The sequence below is a fragment of the Amblyomma americanum genome, chromosome 1 (assembly GCF_052857255.1).
Source record: "Amblyomma americanum isolate KBUSLIRL-KWMA chromosome 1, ASM5285725v1, whole genome shotgun sequence".
Lineage (NCBI taxonomy): Eukaryota > Metazoa > Arthropoda > Arachnida > Ixodida > Ixodidae > Amblyomma > Amblyomma americanum.
The window spans coordinates 134,419,967-134,444,669 of record NC_135497.1 but is presented as its reverse complement, the minus strand read 5'-3'; the positions used below and the strand labels follow the sequence as shown (position 1 = coordinate 134,444,669).

Sequence of the window (24,703 nt, the reverse complement as noted above, 5' to 3'; positions counted from 1 at the left end):
GTGGGAATCGAACCAGGGCCTCCGGCATGCGAGACCGGGACGCTTCCATTCCACCATGAGTCTTTTTTTTCTTCATTGCGTCCACCAGGAGTGTTCGACTCATGAAAGCGAACGAAGGCGCGTCTAATGAATGCACAGATGTCTAAGAAACGTATCTTCGAGACATGTTCTTACGCGTGCATGAATAATATAATTATGAGCATGTAAATTACAGATATCCCAATTAAGCGATTAGCGAAGTACTTTTCTGGGGAATTTCGTTCGTACATGGCGTGCAGTCGTAGCGCCATCATGCAGCACCCACTGAAACCCCAACACACATTGTACGGCGATGGTCCAGCAGATGGCGCGTGTCTAGTGAATGCACAGATGTCTTAGAAACGTATCTTCGAGTTATGTATTGAGGTGTTCATGATGAAAATTGTGATATGCTACAAAGTTTAATCAACAGAAACTGTGTCTAACCATTCATAATCGTGTCTGACCAAGCATAAATGACCTTTCCCCCAACTAACCAGGTTCAGCCGAGTTGAACCACAGCCGAATTTTTCACCGCGGGTCCCGAAGGCTAGGCTGCACCGCCACTGACTTCAAAATTGTCACGCTGGCCTTTTTTTGTGAATATGTCACGGCTTTGAACCGTATGCGGTAAGATTTTTAAATCTAGTTTTCTCAGCAATAAATGCGTGTTTTTCTGCTGGACAGACATCAATTTACGCGGAAAGGGCCAGAGAATCGATTTCTAGTGAGAAGGAAAATTGGGCGTAGATGTCCTAAGTGTCGGTTTAAAATTTTGGTCAAAATAGCTGTGGGAAAAAAGTGAAATAGATGAAAAACGAAAATCACGTCCCACCCGGAGTCGCTGCCTTCTTAAAAACCTATTATAAAACACCACGTTTCTTGTTTTAATAAAGCTTGGAATGTGCATTTTTAGCTTTGTTTAGAATTTTGCCTTGATGCTGTGTGCGGAAACGACGCCCCTTCCAATGTTATTAGTCTAATTTAATCTGATTGAAAGCAATGCTGTTTGAATCAGGACTTGCAGTGTTTATTAGAATAAGATTTAATTGTTTAATTGTTGGAACGTTCCTGCTTTCATCATGCTTAGTACTCTGCGAGAGTGCACCATGCTGTGCCTATTTTGAGAAATAAGTAATTATTTTGAAAAAAAAAAGATTTATCCTGCTTTGCCTTCCAGGACCACGTATATTCGGAGTAGATTCCTGCTAGCATACACCGTCATTAAGGCAATAGCCGTAGCAAGGTGCGAGATTTTTCAGTCTGGCATCGTTGGAATGGCAGACCTATTTACGGCGAGTCGACCTAGTGTGTACGGCATCTTCAAGTATACATCAACCGCAAAATGAGTTTTTTTCACACTCGAAAACAAATTAAAATTGTTCGGCACCGAGGCTGGTCTGTATGCGGAAGGATTGACTTGTGTCCTTCGACTTTTCCCGCGAGTGCAATGAAATGACGCCTTTTGTGACGCCCGCACGCACACCTTACGATGCGTCTGACGACGTTTCATGCTTTGTGACGTAGCGGAAAGTGTCATGTGTGTTTCATCCTAACAGGCTTTCGGCGGCACTGACGCAATTTTGGCAAGTTGTACTTGCAAAATTAAAAGATGCTTAGTTTTTCGGTTCAACTTAACAGCGTAACCCTTTTTAATTCGTTAGCATTAGGAGCCCGTGTCACGGAAAAGCCGGCGTCCGTTATCGGCATCCGTTGTAGGCGTCTGTTGTCGACGTCAGCGTCGTTAACAGTGAGCGAAAAATCCATAACAAATCCCCAGAGAAGCAACTTAGGTGGACCCCCTATAAGAGGCCCACCTAGGTGGCAGGTAAGTTACCTCGGCCACGTGACCTTGTGGCGCCATGACAACCTGCCCATCAGATGGTGAGCAAACTGCCCGCCGTGACAGGTAGCAGTTAATGGCTTGTCGCGAGAGTTTGCTCGGGAAGAGGAACCTCGGTCGCACAAGTAGCGCATCGCTTAACCGCTGCACCACTGCGCCGGGAGTTGTATGAGCACCCCCAGCGATCTATGAATGTAAAGTAGAGAATGACCAATTCCGCATATATGGGCATTAAACCATTGACGCTATCTCGTCATACCTTTGATGCGGAGCTTAAGTGTCATTTCCAGTTTTTTATATGCATGGAGTAGTTTGCCACGTTCTTCGTACCTCTTATCAGCGATGTGCTAGGAACAACGCAAAAAGAAGGTCAATCTGAGTAGTCCGTCTAACTTATATTTGGCAACACCTGCTCGTGTCACGCTTGAAAATACTAAATTTAACCGTGCAGTCATTTGTGCTCCTGCTCGTTTAGTCGAAGTATGACGATGTAGTAAGTGTGTGAATAAACATCTGTTTCATTTTAAATAAGAACACTCTGCTCGCCTGTGCTATGCTTTTGGTAACTCTTGAAAGTGGATTCCGTAGTCATAAACTGTACGTACTATAAGTGTCGTTTGATAGCATTCTTCTGGTCAGGCACATTGCCCGATGGTGAAAGAGGGACAGAACCCGCCACTACGACAGGCGTGAGCGTCGATCAAGGTCATCCTACCAACTGAACCCAATGGTTAATACCTTCGAGCATAGAGCGATTGCTTATCGAGGAATCTCGTGAAGTATTAGTTTGATCATTTAAGTAAACAGTAGACTGCAGTTAAGTAATACTACCTAATCATTTTTTTTCAGACACAAGTTGCACGCTGTCTCAGGGCTTTTATGTGTATAGTAGAGGCCAAAAAATATTTTGGTTATCTCTGAGAGCTGTGCCTGTTTAAGGGCGCCGATCTCTCTTCAGATTGAAGGGTGTGCCTCCTGAGTGACACGGGAGTGCGTTGCGGTCACTCAAGGCGGTATTCAAAGCTCTCCCATCGCGTTACCAGGCGTTAGGCAATATCGAAGCGAGGAACAATACTAATCTTAAAATGTCCTGGCATTGTTTCTGAATGTACCGACCTGGGCAGATATACACTGGACTTAAATGAACGGGCATATCTGCGTGTACTTTTTTCCTTATCTGCATGCGCGAACTTTGCCATATTTCGTTCATGATAATAATGTTTTGTCTAGAACTGTGCTCGCAACCGCGAGAAGAGCTAGTGCAGAGCAGTGAGAGGGAATCTGGTACTAACAATTTAGGCGCATATGTGTTTTCTAAACTGGCTTTGAAAGGGACCCTGAAACACCCTTTTTTCGATGTAAAAGAGGTAGCACTACGCGAATGGGACATGACAGGAGAACGAGGAACGAAACGCAGGCGCAGACTTCCAACTGTTTCTTCAAGACCAAAAGGCAAACGCTATATAAGCGATGAACCCATGCGCATAATCATCACTGTCATTCACACAAGACCTGAGAAAATCTAGACCACATTGATCAAACTTTTACGCTTCGGAAGGACCGATACGCCATGCTGACTGAGTGCTCTCTCTCTCTGGCCTATCGGCCCTCCTGCATCGTAAAACTTTGATCAATGTGGTCTAGATTTTGTCAGGTCTTGTGTGAATGACAGTGATGGTTATGCGCATGGGTCCATCGCTTATATAGCGTTTGCCTTTTGGTCTTGAAGAAAGAGTTGGAAGTCTGCGCCTGTGTTGTAGTTCCTCGTTTTCCTGTCCTGTCCCATTCGCGCAGTCCTACCTCTTTTCTGGAATGAACCAACTAACGTGCATTAACGTTCTGCTACAAGTACCTTGGGGTCGGCAAGGTGCCTCACAAATGACGTCATCTCGAGAAGGTTTTTCTAAAACGCGCAACACGAACAGAGAATCGAAAATCACAGTGTTTAACTTTTTTTTCGTTTTCTACAACTCGGATTCTGTCCTCTGTCGTCCGTCGACTTCCTCTTCCAGGTCCATCGCCGCACTCACCACGGTCACAACCGGTCGCCGTTGCCCATGGCAGCCCTGCTCTCGCCACTACCTTGAGGCGCAGCGGCGACAATGGCAGGCCTAAGGTATAGAGTGCGGGCGCTGACGTCAGAAGGGCCTCTGCTTTATGACAGCATAAAGTTGACAGAAAGCCAGTTACAAGACATGAATGAGAGCTTTATTTAGGAGCGTCAAGTGCCTCATAGGACCGTGTGCAAGGTGAACCACGCTTAGCGGGAACACGTGAGCGCATGATGGTTCTGTTGCTTCGCAGCGCCAGCCGCGGACGCCTCGGATAGTCACCGTGACCATACAGTGTGAGGAGGCTTATACACTGTGACAGTTCGCCAGCTGGTCAATGCGCCCGCAGGTGGTGCTTCGAGAGCCTCAGAAAGGTTGTTGATGTGTTACTGATAAGAGTGGTCTACCCTGTACCTCTGTGGCGACGTACTCTACCTGCCGAATGTGTTAACGTGGTGTGCTTCAGGGCCCCCTTTAAGTTGCTAAGCTATTGCACGAATTTTGTTCTTCCATGCGGTAGTCCCAAGATGTAAGTTTACTCTTAGATTGGAATAAGCAGTTATCGCGTAAAAAAAAAATTAAATGTTATTGAGTTAAGCTTATCCTGACATGCGTCTGCGTGTCTGCCGAAGCGCTGAATGATTTGTACTGTTTGCCAATAATGCTGTTAAGTGTACGCACGTGAGTATTTTCATGAAAACGTAATTAGCTTAGCGCGTTAATTATCATTTAATCACCAAGGCGGCAGTGTTGGTTTTATGTAGCAGATTTTTACTCAGTTTCTTCGTTTTTATTGCCACACCGAGCTCGTCTTGATAGATATCACTCATGAAAATGGACATTAAATTCATTAATTTCGCAACAAGGGATGCCGCGTGTTACGGCATCAGTGTCGTGGAGGAGTCTTACTCTAGTTTGAGCATGTTTTATCGTTTCGCGACGCACTAAGTCTTATGGTGGTTCATTTCTATGCCGGCTGAAAGAGATAGCAAGAGATGCGGCTGGCCGGCACGTCTACCTTATGGAAAAACAGGTTCTGAAAAGAGCAAAAGTGGCATTGGGCCCTTGTGGTTAGAACCGCGTAACTAATTTGTGTGGGAACTTTGGCGACAAATATCTCAAAGCACGTGTTCATGACGAGAATTTTCAGCATAAAAAGTAAGGAAGAGGAGGCTTCCAGTCTTATGTGGTCACTTCCGTAAGCCCTGCTCTGTCATTCCTACCGATACCGTGAGAAGAGTGAGTGGCTACGCAGCAGCACGTTTTACTAACCAGTTCAATCTTTGTGAGGATTACTGTTGTGTGTGATGTCAGCCTGGCCTCGTAATTTAACTGCAGTATCTGTATCCGCGTAACTGTGCTGCATTTTCTTCTTATTTGAAAAAACGTGGCGGATAATAACGTGCTTTCACTGATAAATTGCCCCGTGTATTGCCAAATTCAGGCTGCAAGTAAGTTTATTACCCGTCTTAAAATAATCTTAGGGTCTTTTTTCAGCTAGCTGAGAACTTTACTGCTTTTTGTAGACTGCGTGAGCGGGAATGGGCACTGTATAATATGCGACTGGCCTCTCTCGCTTTGTTACGAGTTTATACTGTTTTCTGCTCTTCATCACGTCAGTTCGTGCGATCAAAATCACTGCATCATTCTCCTCAACCTACACTCAAACATTTATATGCATGAGGCCTCAGCGCATTTATTAAAGGCGTGTGCGCCTCGCGTAACACGTGATTTGCGTGATGCACTGCAAAAATGGCACTTCGCAGGCGGTGCATTGACAACAATCATCGTCGTCACATCACGCGGCGCGCACATCTCTGACAAGAAAGGTGCTAACATACTTTTTTTTTGTCTGAGGACGCACATCACGGAAGGTTTCTTTTGGGATTTTTTTTACGAAGTGCGCCCGCCAGTTTAGGTGTTTTTCAGTTTTTTTTTTTTATTTGCGTACAAGGCGCAAATGTGAAAGCCTGTACTGGGGCCCACCATTGTAGCTTGCAGGAGCACTTGCGGGACTATGACCTCCTTGGTCTGCGAAACGAATACCGCCGCCCGTGCCGCCCTCCGAGGGGCGGCCAGCGCGACGACAGCGAGTCGCATGTGCGGACATTCGGTGCGCAAACCAACAGCAAGGATCGAACACCGTCGGACAAAAATAGTAGGCCTCTCGTATAAACGCGGTCCGCGCAGTTTGCGACGTGCGGGCCATTGACGCGCGCGGTAGGCGGCCCGTATAAGGCATGAATGTTCGATGCCGGCGCAGTGCCAGCGCTCGTCAGCGAGTCATCTTTCCAGGCGGCGCAGCACTTCTGTCCCCAGTCGCATCTGCGGACGTCACTTGTCTCATAACTCGCCCACTGGCGCCTTGCCGCGGCACCCAAATGTCACCGGCGGCGACGTTTATATGCGAGTTGGAGGCATCCCGGCCGCGCACCGAGCGTGGATATTGGACACCTCGACGAAATTTCCATGCATCCGCGCAAGGAGACGAGCTGCACGTTAGCTCTTGGCTTCATTCGCCTCGTTGCTTGCTCCGAAGTGGCGGTTGTACGCGTGGCCTGCGCTCCGTATTCGACGCCTGTCACGCCTCCTGCGCTGCTCTGAAACCGCTAGCAATCCGCGGTTTTTGTCTTCGTTCTCCTGTATTCAATGCCAAGTCTTGTGCCCGCTTTTATAGATGCGCATATTACACTTGACGGGGTAGATTTGCTTCGAAATAATTTTCGGGAGTCTGAAGCCTATATATATATATAACTTTTTGGTTCATTCTGCTGTCGCGCTTTTATGGTATTCTGTTTATTTGTTTGTTTTCCTGAGCTACTTTCAAATGCAATTTTTTCTAGTGTCTTGTCCGTGGCAAGAAACGCGGCTTTGGACGGGCGCGGTTCAGAACGGGCTCATAAACATTCTCTTTCATGTATGCCTACACGCGCGGGATTTAAAAATGTTATCGAAATTGCCCTCAACGTGACCTTTCTATCTCTGACAGAACGGCTTGGCGGTTATATAAAGGACAGTGACGTCAGTGGCGTATCGTGACGTGAAAATGCGCGGAATTGCTTAATGTTTCAATGATAGTGACCGACAAAGCTGAAACGGAGTAAAAAAAACAGTTGTACGCGTAGTCGTGTGTGTGTGTGTGTGTGTGTGTGTGTGTGTGTGTGTGTGTGTGTGTGTGTGTGTGTGTGTGTGTGTGTGTGTGTGTGTGTGTGTGTGCGTGTGCGTGTGCGTGCGTGCGTGCGTGCGTGCGTGCGTTGACCAAGAAATTGTGATCTTTTACTCCGATTTTGCTGCCTTAATTCGATTTTATTTTGCAATGCTTTTTTCCTGCTCTATTTAAAAGTGAGCGGTACTTGCACGGTTCTGCTTGACACACAATGCCAACACGGACTACGTCCTTGAGTTCCATAACTAAAGCGCAACTGATGATGCACAGAAGGAAGGACCCAACACAGCGCTGTGCCCATGCTCTTTCTTCTCTGTATCTCATCCGTCGCGCTACAGTTATGGGATACCATTACCAACTCGCGCAACAACTTGTCTTGTTGAACTCCTTTGGTTCCTGCATGCATTACTTGAACCCAAAAGTCTGGGCCATTCCACGGCAATGCTTAAAATTTTACTAACGCACTTTTCTACCTGCGTGACCTAACTGTGATAGGCACAGCGCTTTTTTTCTTTGTGTCTAGAATTATCGCCGCAGGGGCTCCTGCTGCCAATAGTGCAAAACGGCATTCGCAGGCCAATATTTTTTCGTCATTGAGCGGCAAACAAGCTGGCCTGCTTTGAGCTGGCCTCGAATAGCCGCCCGCAGCGTGCGAGCGCCATCTGTCAAAACTCCGGATTCGGCTCCAAGTGTAGTTCAACGCTGCAAAAGAGGCCGCCTCTCATTGCTTCCCGTAAACGTTGCGGTGGGTGTCTTCTCCCCGCCCTTTCCGCTGCATGCGATCGCTCCTTCGTTGGGCGACGCGGGAATGAGAATCCGGTGCACGGAAACGTATCGGGCGATGCAAATTAAGTCACCCGGAAGTTTAATACCGCCATCACGCTATGGGGCGATTGAGCCTGATGACGCCCTCGGCAAATGGCAACGCCGCTTCTTCGCGCCAATATCAGTCAGGCGACGGAGCGCAGAAGCAGTGCTGGCGTGCGTGACCGTCATGGCTGCGGCAAACTGTTTTTGTTTGGCTCAATTTCTTGGCATAAACGAGATTTTTCTCCCTGCTATAGTCGCCAATTCGTTACTTATTTGTTCCTGGATATTTGCACTCAGCCCATTAACTTCTTTATTGACGTATTTCTTCTGTTCGCCTGTTCTCTGTTTTTCCTCCTTTGTTTTTTCGTTTGATAATCGAATGCTCTAAGATAGTGTTTTCGAAATTGCAATCCAAGGCACCTGCTCTAGATTTCAACACGCATGAGTTCAGCTTTCCATTGCAATAAATTTGTATTCACTTTCATGGTCATAGCTGTGCGAAACCGTTAGCTACTGAACTGGAGATACAATGTTACATTAAATCGTACGCTGTGAGACGCTCTGGTGTGTGCTCCTTTTAAGTGCCAGATGTGCATGGAACTGCACACTGTACAGCTGTTCGCTGGCTTGAGTGGCGCTGTTGCGCAGTCAATTTGCTTTGATGTCTGACGCATGTTTTGTCTGTTCGAAATAAAAACAAAGCTGTAATTTTTTTTAATATTGTCACTGTCTCCTGTGCGCCATGTTTGTCCTCGCAAACACTTGCAAAAACATTGGAAAAAATTGGAGAGGACTCTTAAGCCCCGACCTAAGGGTATACGCGGTAGCGTATTGGGATAGGCTTTCCATTCTGAGCAGTTTGACACCTTTGAACGCATTTTTCTTTTTTCTCAATTACACACTACCTTTGCTTAATTAGCATCATCATGCATTGCCTTTTCATTCTGAGTAGTTTGACACCTTTGAACCTCTTTTTTCCAATTCTATAATTTTTAATTTCTTTAATCCATCCATTACAAAGATTTCATTAACTCGTCATCACCTATCACACACACCAATAAGTGATCAATCATTAGAACCACTAATTACCATGATACAATTTTTTTTTTACGCAGCCCCGATTTTTCTCGACACGCGGTGCCGACTACGCCGTCGGCTTTTCGACCGAACGAGCTGTATCGCTATCGCGTAAAAAAAAAAAAACGTGTTTTGACAGATGTGCTTACCGTCTTTTGTACCTCTGATCAGCTGCTTTATCGAGGTCCACGAATGCTACGGCGAGAATTGCTATTCGTACGTCATCTGCTACAGCGTGAGGGGCAGGGAGTGACGCTCACCCGACATGACATGACCACCACCTGCACGTACCCCGAGCCTCGCGCTTTGTGCAACCTTTGTCGTCATTAGGTGGGCAGTCATAGGACGCCGCCAAACGCTTATAAATGCCTCTCGGACGCTGCACGTAGCCGGGATGCGAGCGCCCGCAAACATGCGGCGGTTCGCACACAGGGAGCACGCGCTGTAGTGATGTGCCCGATAAGATCCCTGAGTCTGTGCCACACATTTCACAGGCAGAGTTTGACAACGTTTACGCCATACTGCGCACTGCGGGAAATTTGGCGATAGCAGTATCGCCTGTCCGCACTGATGACGCTTCACACTTGGCTCATGGCGTCGCTCGAGGCACGGGCGTCCTCGCTCTGCCGAAGCCACGGAGCGCCTGCCTAGGGCTTATAAATACAGTTAAAGAGTTAAAGAGTTTTGTTCAGACAACGTATGGTACAGTTGCCTAGGGTGCAGACCAAAAGGCAAATTGATGCCTGACAAAGAGTCTGCGCCCTTCTTGCTCCCAGTCGAGAGCGCAAGACATTCAGCGCATAAAATAAACACTAAGCGAGATGGAAATACAGAGTGGTTGGTTAACATTGAGACTGGAGTTATTTCATATTCAACGTTTATGTACAACTGTTGGGCAAATGCTGTGAGAAACAACAGAAGGAAACGGTAGCAGTCTTGCAGTGGGTGGACACCTGAACCGCCGTAACGTGAGGGAAGGGATTAGGGAAGAGGTGAAAGGGGGAGGGGGCAGAGATTTAAAAAAAAATAAAACTGGCTGCGTTTGCGCTAGCTATCGCTGAATTTTGCGATTTGCGCACCAAGCGTAGACATTGTAAATTTCCTACTGCATGACTCTGCATGCACGTTCTTTGCCGGATTAAGTTTTTGAAACTATATGCTGTACCCTAAAGATAAGCTGAAGTGGTGATAGCCATTTCATGTCCCCGATTCTTGTATGTCATGTTCCGAGGCAGACGTTGAAGATGGGTGCCTTGGCTGCATTACGATCGAGGCGGAATGCAGAAGACAACCCGTATGCTGTGCGATATCGTTGCACGTTAAAGAACCTCAGACGGTTGAAATTATACCTGTGCTGTCCACTACGGCATCCCGTGGGCAGGTTAGGAGCGTTACACTGAGGACAACTCCGTCTCATTTTGTTTTAAGTGAAAATATATTATGTGGCTCTTTCTGGGTATGTTGATGTTTGTCCAGCAGCAAAATACGCATTTATTTCTGAAAAAATTTAATTTCAAAATTTCCCCGCCGCTCGTGACGTCATCACTGGAAAGGGCTCTGTGATCTCCGTTTTGTAGAGAATTGCTGTGTCCGCATAGCCTCTGAGATCCTTTTGAAGTAACCGTCGACGCATGCAGTTTACTTGTGAAATCGGCCGACGATGGCGACACCCATACTTAATCATTTTGCTTTTCTGGCCCGTAAAAGCTCCGTTCTCCTATGTAATTCCCGCCTTCGAGAGCCCTTAGGGGTAGCTACTGTTTCTGAGGGGCTGGCTTTTTTTTTTTTTGCATCAGTCCAAACTGGGATTACCGAAGCATCCAGAATTTAAATTGTGCTAATTAACAATTAACGAACAGTCCCGCGGCGTTAACCAGCGCATACGTGAAAATGATATTTGAGGAAAGATATTTTTGAGCGATAATTTCTTCAGAAGCTGAAAGCTTCACTACGCCAGAGATGCAACAGTAATGCTAAGGACTGGCGGAAAACCTGTGTGAAAGTTTCCTTTCTTTTTTTAATAGTCATGAGGGCCCGACAAAATTGTCGGCTCGCACTGTTACGCTCTTGTTCCGGAGCATGCAACCTTTGTGAGGTGGCGCCGTCCAAACGGATATATAAGATTCCAGCTGCCTTTGTACAGGTGGCAAGCAGACTAGAAAATGTGGCGAAAATTGTGTGTCCTCAGAATGAGAATAAGGGACATAACTGTAGTCTGGGTGAATTCCATCTGAAGTTCAGACGTATTTTGGCCGAGCGAATCGCGGTCTGACTGGACTGCGCTGAAATGCCAAATTTCCAGTGGTATTTTTAATGTCCCACTGAATGTCAAAAAGAATTGTGGGCGTTACACCTGGTACACAGGCGCATTCATGCCGTTCAGTCGTATCTTAACTGGATTCGTGGTGCTAAGCGCTCGTTTAAAGCCAGCGATTTCTAGGTTAGAAGGCAACTCATGCTAAAACAGCGTAATTTTCTGCGCCAGAAGCGACCAATGCGCCGGCTTCCGCCGTGCACTGCACGCAACAGTACTGTCTTTCAATCTGTTGAGAGCTAAACAGCGAGATGGTCGTGCCTTTTTGTTGCTCCAGAAAAGGCGGCGTGCACGTTAAAGAACTTCGGCTAATGGAAATCACTGCGAAGGTAGCCCTCCAGCAAGGCGTCATTCATAGCCTACGTGCAGCTGCGGGACGTTAAAACCTCACATACCATGCCATGTCATGCCATACCATACCATACCATACCATACCATACCATACCATACCATACCATACCATACCATACCATGCCATACCATGCCATATCACAGCATACTTATTACCGTGTTCTTTTTTTATTTTTTCCGCGAACTGCACAATTTACCGCAGCATTTAAAGTCCATAGATTCGTATAGCAGTTCTCAACACTGTTTCCCTGTCCCAACGTCACGCGACGAAAAAAATGCTTATTTGCATGGCAGGTGTGCCCGTAACAGCTGCATCTATGTATTTTTTCTCCGCAGTATTTTGTATGCCAATTTTCGCGTAGCAGTGCACAAAATGCACCGCGGTGCACTGCGGTCTGCGAACTCTGTCATTGACCTGGTACTGAATGGGCGAAGTGTGGGGCGCAGTACAGCTGTTAAAGGGGCATTAAGTGAAATTCTGAGTCCAGCTATATTGACAGGTTAGTGTCGCGTGATAGCAAATGTCATTGTTTCCAAAAACAGAGCCTTGATAAGCCAGAAAATTGCGTGAAAGTGAAGTACACGTGGCTGCACCACTCGCGGAATCCTGCAACTACGCTTGGTGACGTGGTTTCTCTATTGGCCGCTATTGGCTCATCGGTTTCCCGTTCAGCGCTATTTCGACAGCAGTGGGCAAGCACCGTCTAAGAACTGACCCCGCTTTATTGGCGCTTGTGGAACTTTTTTTTTTAACCCGTGGTGCGAAAGGTTGATATGCAGATGAGCAAGCGCTTGTCCCAAGATGTTGCCTATCAGGGAACTACACGCATGCTGCTTCCTACGGAAATAATGTCCCCCATCCGCGAATTACGTACGGTACTGCGAAAAGGTGTATTTTTTTTAAGAACCCGGCAGCTTGACGAAGCGGGCTCAGGTCACGATAAAATATTACCGTCACTACACCGACTCAGAAACAGCTGCATTTCACCGTCAATCCGTGTTTACAGGCGGCACCAATTCAAATCAGGGAAGAGTGTTCTCGTCATTGTCTTGTCCCTGATATGCACAGTGCAGATAACGAGATCAGCGTGACCACAAGGAAGAGAAACCAACGATAAGCCCCCTCAAACTTTATTAGGATACCAAGGAATAAACACAAACGAATATGCGTCAGCCGCAGTGCAAGCAGCGGCGAAATCTATTCCCGGTTTGACGCATCCAGAGAACTAAATACTCTTAAATATTTCGCAAACAGTGCACCAACAATTGCCGCCTGCGACGAGCGAACAAGCATGCCGTACGCTTCTTGTACCTCGCTGAATGGTTTCAAATTATCCGAGAATATTTTCAAAACGACAAGCACGCCACAAAGTGCACTCTTACTGGGTATATGGAGTACTGTGTTCTGTCCCGTTCGTCGCGCTGTATTCGTGGAATGGAGTATATGCATAACTTACCTTCCAGACTCCACGTTCTCTCCACTATGTGGGCTAACTATTCGTTCAATGTCATGAATATTTTCGCCGTAGTTTCCTGTAGTTTTGGGAGTTTTGATGAAGACCTTAGAATAAAATTTAAGAAAAGGCGTTGAGCTCGGGAGAACAAGAAGCTGGGTAGGAAACACAGACCTGATCAGCAAATATTTTAACTTTATAAAGTGCTAACAGCCTGGGATTTCAGTTAAGATAGGCGCCCTGTATTGGCTCGGAACCGCAGCGCGTCAGCACCCGTGTCGGGAGTCTCACTTGGACCAAAACTCTCTGTTAACGCACTTTAGTGGATTTTTTTCTCTGTCGCGCTGCAAATTGTCTCCGCTGAAAAGCTATCAAGGTTGTAGATGTATCACGCAGCTGAAAGTTAACCGTGTGAACTGGCATACATGCTGCATCAGTACTTTAGAACAGCACGTGTGGCTGCGGAACTCGTTTATTTTAAGCATAAAACTCTTTACGGTACCTTTGTGAGCTGTTTCACCGAGGCATCCAAAGGAAGCGTGATGTCGGGTCTTCCGTCAGGTCTTGAATTCAACAGGCTGCTTGGGAGTGAAGCGAAAATACGCATAATTGGGAAACAGTGTACGCTCAGCAGGAAATACGCGTACCTATAGTTACAGAAATCTGCCTGTAAGGACAGGCCACTTACGGCTCTGGTTATCCGCTGGTATAATTAATTACGGTAGTCATTTTTCGCTGTAAACATTCTGAGAGTACATTTTATGTTATTTGACAAAAGCCCGAGACTTCTAAAATATACACTTAATTTGAAGGCGTCTCTTTTTATTGATGTCGTTGACGTCATTATACCAACCCCCTGCATCCTCGCCTGATCTATCACAGTGCAGAGCGCCGCTTTATCCTCGCGCATATTAGCTGCTTTTCTATAATTATTTTCTTCAAGTTCAAAATTCCGGGTTGGTTGGGCGCTTCAAAAAAAAAGGAATTGGCCAAAATGTGTTCGGGAAAATGTCAACAGAACTAGCACTCTCTTGTATTCTATAATGTAATATAGCCCATTCTTTTTTTTTTTCGTGGTTTCTGCTTCATTTTTTTTTTCACTTTTGTTTTTCGTTACAACGCGGACAAAATTACTGTGTCCGCGAAACAATGCAATGAAAAGGAAATTAATTGCTTTTTCATTTTTGCTTCCGCGTTAGAACGAATGTAAGCGCAAGGAATGTTTCGAACTCCGTTCTCAAGAAACATTTTCTTTTTATGTGTGTTAGGGATTTTGTTGAAATTATCCGCGCGGTTACGTTGCGCATGAACGTTATTTCATGATTTTAATTCACAAATATAATTTTCTTCTGTGCACACTGATGCTTGACTTCAGTTTCTGACGACGCTCTCCGCTCACCCTGCGTGACTGCATCGGTTGCAGTGACAATGCCTGATGCGCCGTCAGCTTGCGGTATCGTAGCGACCTCTTCCCTTGGCAAGGGGCAATACGACGCGCGCGCGATTCAAAATGGAGCACTTTTCTCGGCTTTGCTTTTCTTGTTTTTCCCTCTGTGAATGTGCTGGTTTTTTGTGTGTGTGTGTGTGGCATTTATTTCTCTTCGCCGTGCGCAGCCGGGACTGTATACCGAGCCTCTGCAGCGCCGCGCACTGTGTCACTGCCAGTGAAGGCATAGAAATGTCTAGAAGTCTTTAGGTCCCTTCGATTTAGCTGCACTCGCTGCACTAGTTCCGTGAAGTTCAGCGGCGGTGCAGCGAGCGGGCAGTGTCAGTTCAGGGAGTTCAAGTGTAGCTTGGCACTGGCTCCTTCCAAAACGAATGGTCGAGTGCAGGCCTGGTCGTCTGCTAGCCTTGGCGCCACCACCAAATTTTGCGTGCCACCGAAATCAACGGCCGCCGAAATCCCGGACCACGTAAAAAATTTTCCAGTAGCAAATCACAGTGAAGTGTTGCTGTGAACCAGCCCCAGGAAATCGTCGTTTTACTGAGAAAAAAAAAAAAAGTCGTTGCACCCATACAAGCAGACGGTTTACGAATATGTGCTGAAATGCTTCCCATGGGACTCGACTTGAATGCTTCGGTTTACAATTCTGATGCCATGAACAGCTATCCATCTCCTCCTTCCAAGAAAGAACTGTCATTTCATTACGACTGCAGTTATGTTTCCTCCGATCTACACATGGGCGCCGCCACGTTGCTGCACTACAGCTGCACTTCCAATTCCGAGAGTGCAAGCCAGCCAAGAACTCGTGCCGCACTAGGGTGGCACTTTTGCAAAACGAAGAGGAAGTGCAGCGGACACGCGCTGCACTGGCAAAACGAATGCGAAGGTGCTGCACTCCTTGAACTGGTGCAGAAAGTGCAGCCAAATCGAAGACACCTTTGAACGATCTCTAAAGCTTAAATTATATATACTGTCGCGGTCAAAGGTCTACGGGACACCTGTTCACGGACAAAAAGTGAATTGTAGCTCTACCTCGTGACCCAGACGAGTGGTATTGTTACCAGTGGATAGAGCATGTACGTCCCCTCATACCTTGACAGATTTCAGGCGCCTGGTTTATAGGAGCTCACCGAGGTACATTTTTTTCCCTAATGCTAGCGTCCCCTTAAATTTGGATTGCAATAGAGCATTCTTTCTGCGCACCAGTGAAATTCGACACTTGGAACGGTAGGCACAAACGCAGTAACAGTGAGAACGGTGGATAAACAGTAATAATTATGCACAACCAACATAGCTCCTGTTGTAGCACTGCTCGCGATCGTGCGTTATTCTTCTGTGCTGAAGCAAACAAATTTTTAAAGGATTGTTATTTTTTATAGGGGCTCGGGAAAATAACACCATGGACAGACGAAATACAAAGCAAAAGCCCCACAAGCGTTTGTGGTGTCCGTTCTTTGCTTCCTATTTTGTCTCTCTGCGCTGTTATTTTCCACATTATCTTACCAACTAGCTCAATTGTGTGTAACACTTCAGTTCTTTACTACGGATGCAGTTTTTTAAAACGGCCGGTAACCTGCCAGCTTGAAATACTGCCATCTATAAATACTGAAAAAAAGAAATCGACGCCCGTACATCTGTGTGATAAGGTATTCTGTTCTTTTCATAGACTTTTCAGCTTATTCCCAGATGTGTCGAAATTGTCTTACTGGCGTTTTTGACCGTTTCGCCTCCAAAAACTATACAGTTTGCTTGAAGTAAATATTTAGGCCCAGTGTAACCCCTGCGATGTCACTGAACATCACAGTTCACAATAATGGCTATTTCCTTCCGGCACGCTTGCACGTCAAGGTATGGCGAAGTCTAGCCACTGCCATGCCGCGAACTTGAGTTGTGAGAAAGTGTAAGCTTTGTGATGAACAGGACGAGAGGCTTCTAAGAAATGTCACCTTAAAATACAAGCAACACCAAGTGGTGCGTACTGTAGAGTGTTTACCAAAGATATAGAGGCCACAAAGCTGAGTTTTTCGGCCATATATAGTGTGGCTCATTTTCCATCGCCAGCAGTTTAAATCGCCCATGTGCTGTGCGATGTCAGTGCACATTGAAGATCCCCAGGTGGTAAAATTTGTCCAGATCCCTCCACTATGGCCCCTCTTTTACTCTCCCTGCTTTCGCTGTCTCCTTGATCTCTTCCCTCACGGCGCGGTTAAGGTGTCCACCGAAACTGAGACAGTTACTGCGTCTTTCTTTTCCTCAAAACCATTTTTCAATTCAATTTTTCTAAGTCTCCCGTTCTAACTTTTATGGAGCTTAGAACTTCATTGGAGATGCAAAAATCTTCAACTATAGATTCGTTTAGGAAAAATATGCAGATCCTTGAAGAAAAGTTGTACTTTTAGTATGTGCGTGTTTGAAGGACGTGGGGAGGGGGTAATTGGGAACAAAGGCTACATCAATTGCAACAACGCGCGCTCTTCAATCCCTAAAAGGCACTCTAAAGTGCAGCTCGTAGATTTACGTTTCTTTAAAACAACGCACATGTTGCGCTTCTTCGCCGCATAGAAAAAAAAACATCGACATCGGATTTTAACGCGACAGCGTTAAAGGCGCCGTTCCCCAGAAAATTCGGTGTCCGCGTCGTCGGCGTTGTGCGGGAAAAATCACTAGCATGGCTCTGGCAAGTGGTCCCCATGGGGCGACCTAGGAAGCAGGGGGGGCACCTTGGTCGCGTGACCTTGCGGCGTCATCACAACCTGCCCACCGGGTAGTAAGCAAACTGCGCACTGTGGCAGGTGGCATGATTGGTCGCTCGGGAAGAGCAACCTGTGTCTCACAAGTCCCACCGCTGGGAGCACCTGCCATCGCAGGGCATTGGCGCATCGCTTAACCGCTGCACCACTGCACCAGGAGTGGTATGAGGACTCCCAGGGATGTATGAATCCAAAGTAGATTTTGTGTTTGCGTTGGGTTTAATGGCACATAGGCAGCTAAGGAATGCGTAGTAGAGAATGACCTCCTGCATATATGGGACTTAGCCCATTACGCTATCGCGTCATACCCTGAAGGCAGAGCTTTAGCGTCCCTTCCAATTTTTAAATATTTCTCTGGTGGCTGTGTATGCCATTAATTAATAAGGTGATCTATTATTTTAAATTGCAAGGTACGGTATGTTTGTACTAGAGTTTGTACTACTCATGTACATTTACTGAATCAGCAGCCCTGGTGAAAGTGTTACTTAACGCGGATAGTAATATAGTTCGCCGCTACGTGAGCAGTGCACTGTGCTGTGTCGCTGACAAGCCTATGTGAATGGCGTTGCAACCAGTCTTGGCAAAGTTGCACTTTTTCAGGATCAAGAAGGCTTGCCCAGAAATTTTTTGTTTCGATTTTGTCCTTAACAAATGCATGTAGGACGTCGTCTGGAACAAAGTCTTGAGTTAGACCCGTATCCTTTATTGACGGCTGGAAGCACATAGTCCCGCCGCGGTCAGAGATGTTTGCATATTGCATTGGTTGCCGTGAACCTGTTGTTAGGAATTGATTGACAACGAAGCCCCCGCGACTGCAGGGGCCCTTGTCCGGCCGCCAGTCCGCGGCAGCGATTGGTCGCCGGAAATTCTCATCGAATTGAGTGCGCTTTGCATTTCTGGATGCGCGCCGGGCGTACAAGAATCGTCCGTGAGTCAGAGCTCGCGCGCCTCCTGCCCCGTGCGAGCATCTCCGGCGTGTTTGTGACCGGTGAACTGGGATGAAAATGCGCTTGCCTTCCCCCGACCGGCGGGCCGAAAACAAATGTGGATGGCGGGCAGGCAAACATTCAGAGCTAGGCAGCAGAGAACCAAATTGAAGTGTGGGGACGCGCCACCAGGCAGCCTGCGTGCGTGATGCTTGCGGGACGATTGCGTTGCCATGGCGACCGTAAGGTGGTTGCCGTGACAACCAGTTCTCCACATCTCCTTTCCTTACTTCTCCTGCCTGCAGGAAACATTTCAAAGAGGGCCAGATGAAAGATCCTTCTTTTGTTGATTCCTTTTTTTTTTTTCGTTTACCGCGCTGCGCGGAAAGCGCTTTGGTGACCTTTTATTCTGGCGTATGCACGCACGCACTGTTCGCAGCAGCCCTTTTTGCTTCTCTTCTCAAGTAGAATGCTACACGCTGTGGTTAGCGGGCAACTCTGTGTGTTTGTTCGTTTTTAATTAAGTATACCGATACCGCCATGCTCACCGTATCTTGCTGGCGCCATGATGCCGCCGCCTCACCTTATACAAATGCGAGTTATAGTCGCGCTGCGATTTCTACCGGCTAGTCTTATGGCCAATGCTTCCTCCCGATGTCAACACTGTTGTTCGCTTTGAAATCTTGCGCTCAAAACGAACGCGACAAAGTTTAGATGTTTCGCTGCAGAGAGTTAAAAGGAAAAGTGCACAGTTCTTTTCGTCGAAAGTTCCCGCTTTCATTAGCAATGCATTTATGCGCTGCCAGCTATGCACCGTTCGCTGGCATCCCAACCTACTGCTGTCATACTCTGCGCCAGCGGTAACGTGATGGAACTCGTAGTGAGTGTGACTTATATTTAGTAACTGCGGTAGAAACCAGTGTGCTCCTTCTTCGCACAGCCTTTCTGCACTCTGCTGCGCTACCTCTTCGTGTTTAACAATCCTGCACATGGCTCCGGATGGCATAGCGTAACTCGGGGCCTCGCCAGTAATGTAAAGGGTCCCTTGAGTCGTCAGACCAGTTGCTGCTAGCACCGTAACCGATAACGTCAACCTTGTAGCAGAGTCCTTCAATGCTGCTTGTAGTTTGGTAGGGCTTTCTGATTCAGAAACGAGGAAGTGGGTGGGGAGAGGGGCCGAGCTGGCTTACGGTAAGGAGCGAAAAGAGCGAGTTGAAACAGAAAGTGGTGGATGACGGGCTGCGGCCTTGTATCCCACTGCCCTGACATTGTTGCCCCAGAAAGCCGACTGCTGCCATGTCGAAAAAAGGCAGGAAGGAGCGGGGAGACGCAGGCGAAGCTTTTTCTAAGGAGCCATGAAACACAATATTTTTTTTTTTCCGGGGTATTCTCTCCCATTCCGGCATGCACTGAGTTCAGCGCCAGCACTTGCGCGAGGCAGAATTCGCGCTCATGCATTACCAAGTCATGTGCATGCGATGCTTAGCTATTCATGGGAGTCATGAGTTAAGTGCAGGAGCACTTATTTGTCTTACTAAAAAGGGGAGGAGCGCAAACACAGGACGAGGTAGAGGTGAACGACATACATCTCTACCTTGTCCTGTGTTTTCTCTGTTCCCCTTTTTAGTAATGTTTTTAGCAGCACCCTCACGAACTTAGTTGTCTTGTCCTTGGCGATGCGCTTGATAATAGGCTCTCCTCTTCACAGGGAGCGCGAGTCATGGCGGCGTTATATCTGCCTTGATGGAATATGAGCGAGTCTGATCAAATAGTGTAGAAAAAGAGGAGCAAGGTAGGAATTTCAGGGCCCCTTTAAAGCCATGCGGGTCCTGTGTTAGTAGTCTCTTTAAATTTGCCAGTGTCACTGTACTGATGTGAATACCTGTCAATGAAACTTAATTATTCGTTGATAACGTCGCTGCGCTCTTGTGACCATTGCTGCTGGGAGACCCGGCAGCGGTTCTGAACCACAAAAATAGGCCCCACTTCGCGAGCACACCGAGGCAGCGTGCTTGGAAATGCATCCACTCTTGTCAGCCCACAGGCTCGCCATTTTCTGAGCGTCCCTTGCGCCGCTCGCAGGTTCCTGGGGCGTGGCTCCATGTTCGTCTTCTCGACGCGCCAGTTCCTGCGCCTCCTGCGGCTGGACGCCGAGTCTACCGCTGCCCCGCTGTTCAGCTCACTTCTGGACGTGGGTGCGGGTGACGGCAACGTAACGGCAGCCATCGCGCCCCTCTTCTGCCAGGTGGACGTCACCGAGAAGTCGCCGGCCATGCGCCGCACCCTAAGCCGCCGTGGCTTCAGGGTGCTCGACGCCGCCACGCTCAGGCCGGCCGGCCTAGACGACGACGGGGAGCCGCAGCTGTACGACGTGGTCTGCTGCCTGAACGTGTTGGACCGATGCGACACGCCGCTGGCGCTGCTGCGCATGCTCAAGGCTCGGCTCACGAGCCCCGCGGGCAGGCTGGTTCTGGCGGTCGTGCTGCCGCTGTCGCAGTACGTGGAGGCGGGCAAACGCGGCACCAAGCCGCTCGAGGTGCTCCGAGTGCGCGGCTCAACCCTGGAGCAGCAGGTCGAGTCGCTGTACAGAGACGTCATGGCGCCCGCCGGTTTCATCTTGGAATCATGGACCCGACTTCCTTACCTCTGCGAGGGCGACCTCGAGCAGGCCTATTACTGGCTGGACGACATAGTTATGGTGCTGAGAGCTGCCGATGCCCATGGCGACGACCCTTCCTGACGCCGTCCTTCCTTCTAGAAACACCACCTTCCTCAGACATTAACATTTTTGTGCAATACACGACACATGTGCTTTAGTGCTACTTTTTCAGCGACAGTTTTTGGATGTGTTTTTTTTCTTTTTGTCTGTTTTTTTTTCTTCTTGCGAGATGACAGCAGCAGGGTACACCAAAGAAAAGGAAAGATAGTGGTGAATCCGCGTATTTTTACTTGTCAAATGTATTACGACGCTGCGAGGGAAGCATGGGGGGCATCAGGGATCCATTTTTTTTTTTACCTGGGGCACTGCAACATGCGCGTGAATCTGGGCGCACCGGCACCATTATTTTTAACTGTGCTCGTACGGGCTTCTTCTTTCAATTGTTTTTTTTTTAGAGGAACATTTTATGAGTTATTCAAGGGCATTTTTGCTGCCGTTGGCACCATAGCTTATCGCACCGTTTTTCGCCGTTGAGCCCTATGCGTTGGGAGAGCTTTTGTTAAGCTGGTTGCATATTTTAACATATTACGCTCACTGTACATATGCGCTGGCCGCTACAAAAATCAAGCATAGCAACGTCGTAGTTCTGCTACTAATTAACTTGACGTTACAGTTCTTATCAATTGCCAGTTCGTATGCTGTAGTACGCTCACAAAAACTATACGTAATTCGACGTTGGAATCGTTGCTTCCGGCCAATATAAAATCAAACCGGTATTTCTCTCTTCTATAAGACTAAGCATGATATGTTTTTGAATGTTTGTCGCGCTGAGAATTGTATAGAGACCATAAACTTGAGCGGAAGACCACGGGCTCTTTCCGGTGGTGGCCTCCTCGGTCGCCATCGCGTCACTGGTTCAGTCGTAACAACAAACCCAGTTGAAACGGGTTGAAATTGGTTTTTGCCGGAAGAGGCGATGGCGACGGACATGCACTGCGCGAAACCGCCGCTGGCGGGAGTGGAGACTAGCTGCGTTGAGCAAAAAAAAAAAAATTAAAGGCCGCCGCCGTGATGTAGGGCTTCGAAAGGAGTCTTGCATCTTCCCGAATGACGGCGGCAAGCTTGGGGTAACCGTTCACAATAAAAAACACTTGACTGTGAAAAGCCACAATAAGCGCTTAGGGAATCCTTGGGAATAGAGGACAGTTGTGCATGAAAACCCAAGCCAGAAGCCAGAAGAACTGAAGTTACATCGTACCTTTATACCTTATCGCATTGTCTAAAAAATACAGCTCGAATAGTTCAACGCACATGTATAGTAGTGATGTTTTCAGCCCTTGATAGAAAAAAAATGGCTGTCTATTGCCCGAAAGAGCAGTTGCTTCCTCATTGATAGCATCTGAATCCGTGTCACCTGGAAGTGCCGACAATTCCCCAGAGCGGTGTTTGTGACACGTTGCGCTATATATTTTGGCTCGGCGTCTATAGGCCTAGCGTCGCCTATGACGACGTTACTAGAACCAGGCTCAGTTGTCAGACTTGACTGTGTGCACCTTTACTAGAAGTTTTGGCGCCGGAGGCGTGGTCACAGCTGCAGACTTCCGAAAGCAGTCGACGGAAAGTTGAGGATGGCGGTCGGTCCGGAAACACTGAAAGTATCCCTTTTGCTAGTATCAAAATATTTGGCTTACTAACCATCAAACCCACTGAATCTTACTTCATGCCGATGTTGTGATTTATAGAGGCTTACGCCTTGAACTGCACCGCATGCTGTAGACTCGTGCTTACGCCGGGCGGCGAAGGTCTGGGCGGCTATTTGATGATTAAAAAAAAGGTGTGAAATACCAGGGCAGTGTTTACAGAGGTTCTCAAAGGGCCATTGCTATACACCATGGTTTCATCTCTCCCGACGCAGACCCAAATTCGACTCGGTCACGAGTCTTCATTCGACGTATTGGCTTCACGCTGTTTTCCCAGCTGCCTTTGTATTGGAATACATTTGTTATTGAAAAACGATGGCTCAACTCCTGTACAGTGAATAAACTTGGCAAGCAGTCCCTACTTGTGACCAACGTCAGATTCATTACATGCCACTGTGGCAAAAAACTCCCTTATGCTCTAGAGTCGACGTAAGTATTAATTGCTTTGCAGTACCGGCGTAACACATTCTCGAGGCTCAGCCTCGTTGCAAGGCAAGGTCTTGTCTCGGCCCGAAAGAAATTGGTGAGTTCAGCGCAGCCAGAACACGCCGACATTACGAACGCACAACTGTTGAATGTTCTGCCAAGCACAAGGAGGGCGATCTTTATAGCGCACAGCCTGCGACGGTGTTGTGCACACACGGCCTGCAATACATACGGGGGTTCTGGAGTCTCGTGCTGCTACGGCGCAGCAGCGGTGCACATCGTCACCCGGTTTGGGAACTTACTGACATTGTTCTATGTGATGTTTCTTGATCGCGCGAGGTTTCATACGGGATGCTGTCTCAACGACAGGCTGCGGTTGTTAGGCGAGCACGTGCGCAGCGTCAGACAAGAACACTCAAGATTGGCTGTTTACTTGCAAGCAGTGCGATTACCGCTTTGCATTTTAAAAGATCAGTGTTCGGCAAAATAAGGGCTAGCTACCTGCGCGAAATTGCGAGAAATTCGTTAGGCCATGGTGGTACGTCACGCATTACCATGGTCTTGCTGGCGCTGCTGCTATTTGATTTGAAGGGTAAAATATAACGCACATCTTTCTACACTTTTTGGTTTTTCGCTATAAAGTTTCGTCCCGTTTATGTCTTTTGGCACATAGAGCGTCGTTTGTCTTGCAGCTTTACTGGGTCGCACAACTTGGCATTGCAGGAAACCGTCTCTCGTAAGGCGCAACTGATGCGCAAAGTGTGTGGCAAGGGAACCATTAATACGACACCACCGCTCTTCTGTGCTCGCTTGAACGATTGTCTATGCAGTGGCTAATCTACACGATATCGCACGATCGCTGGTCACAGAAATGCAGTAAACCACCCCCATTCTGCAAGGCACATACTGTTGAACGCGTTTCGTGGGGCACCTTCAATGCGTAGAACCTCGAATCTGGCTTAGCAGCACAGCATGCAATTTCACTCCACCACATCTGCTTCTCCGCACTTACCAGGAAGCTCTGGTTAAGCACGTTTGAGCTATCCCACATTCCCATCACCGAACTATAGATGTTTTACCATAAACGCTGTTATCGTCTTGATATCAAGTATCAAACGCATAGCAGGCAGGCCCAAAGTAGAAAAATAATCTTCGGGCATTTGGCAGTAAGCGGATCTGCGAAACTGTCACTCCCGACTTGGTGTCGAGATGCGGTCGCCTGTAGCACGATTAAATAATCAAAGTATCGCGATTGGACTGTATAGGCGGTTCACATCACCCAGAGCCGTGTAGAAGTCGCGCAGCTGCTGTCGTGCTGTGCGCGTTAGGGTTTGCAGCGTAGGGCTCGTCTGAGCCTTGGGAACTCCCAGTATACATGGAGTTCCCAGTATACGTGGCTCGTGCGTATCAGCAGGAACGATCATCCGCTACCCCTGTCAGTGCGTTTGGGATCGCAATGCCTGCATGTGAGTGTTCCGCAGAAATTTTCCCAATTCTTTGGTGAGGGATGCTGAGAAGTCCACTGCTCCGACCGCAGCAGTCAGAGTGATATTCCCAAGCCGACAGGAAAGGAAGCTCTATAAGAATATCCGAGTAACTTTTACAGGACCACCTATCTTAAAACCCACCCGCGGCGGTGGCTCAGCGGCTACTGCGCTCGGCTGCTGAAAAAATTGATGATAATAATTGGTTTTTGGGAAAAGGAAATGGCGCA

The 24,703-nt window shown here is 47.6% G+C and overlaps 1 protein-coding gene across 3 annotated transcripts in view; it reads left to right on the top strand.

Moving 5' to 3' along the window:
- LOC144113713 (protein-L-histidine N-pros-methyltransferase) overlaps positions 1 to 22,924 on the top strand; it is a 181,642-nt gene extending 158,718 nt beyond the window's left edge. For all 3 annotated transcript variants that reach the window (XM_077646979.1, XM_077646980.1, XM_077646981.1), the window contains one exon: positions 20,287 to 22,924. In XM_077646979.1, coding sequence (XP_077503105.1) covers positions 20,287 to 20,944 — 658 coding nt within the window. In that variant the 3' untranslated portion in view covers positions 20,945 to 22,924. The remainder of the gene's footprint in view (positions 1 to 20,286) is intronic.
- The last annotated feature ends 1,779 nt before the right edge of the window (positions 22,925 to 24,703 follow it).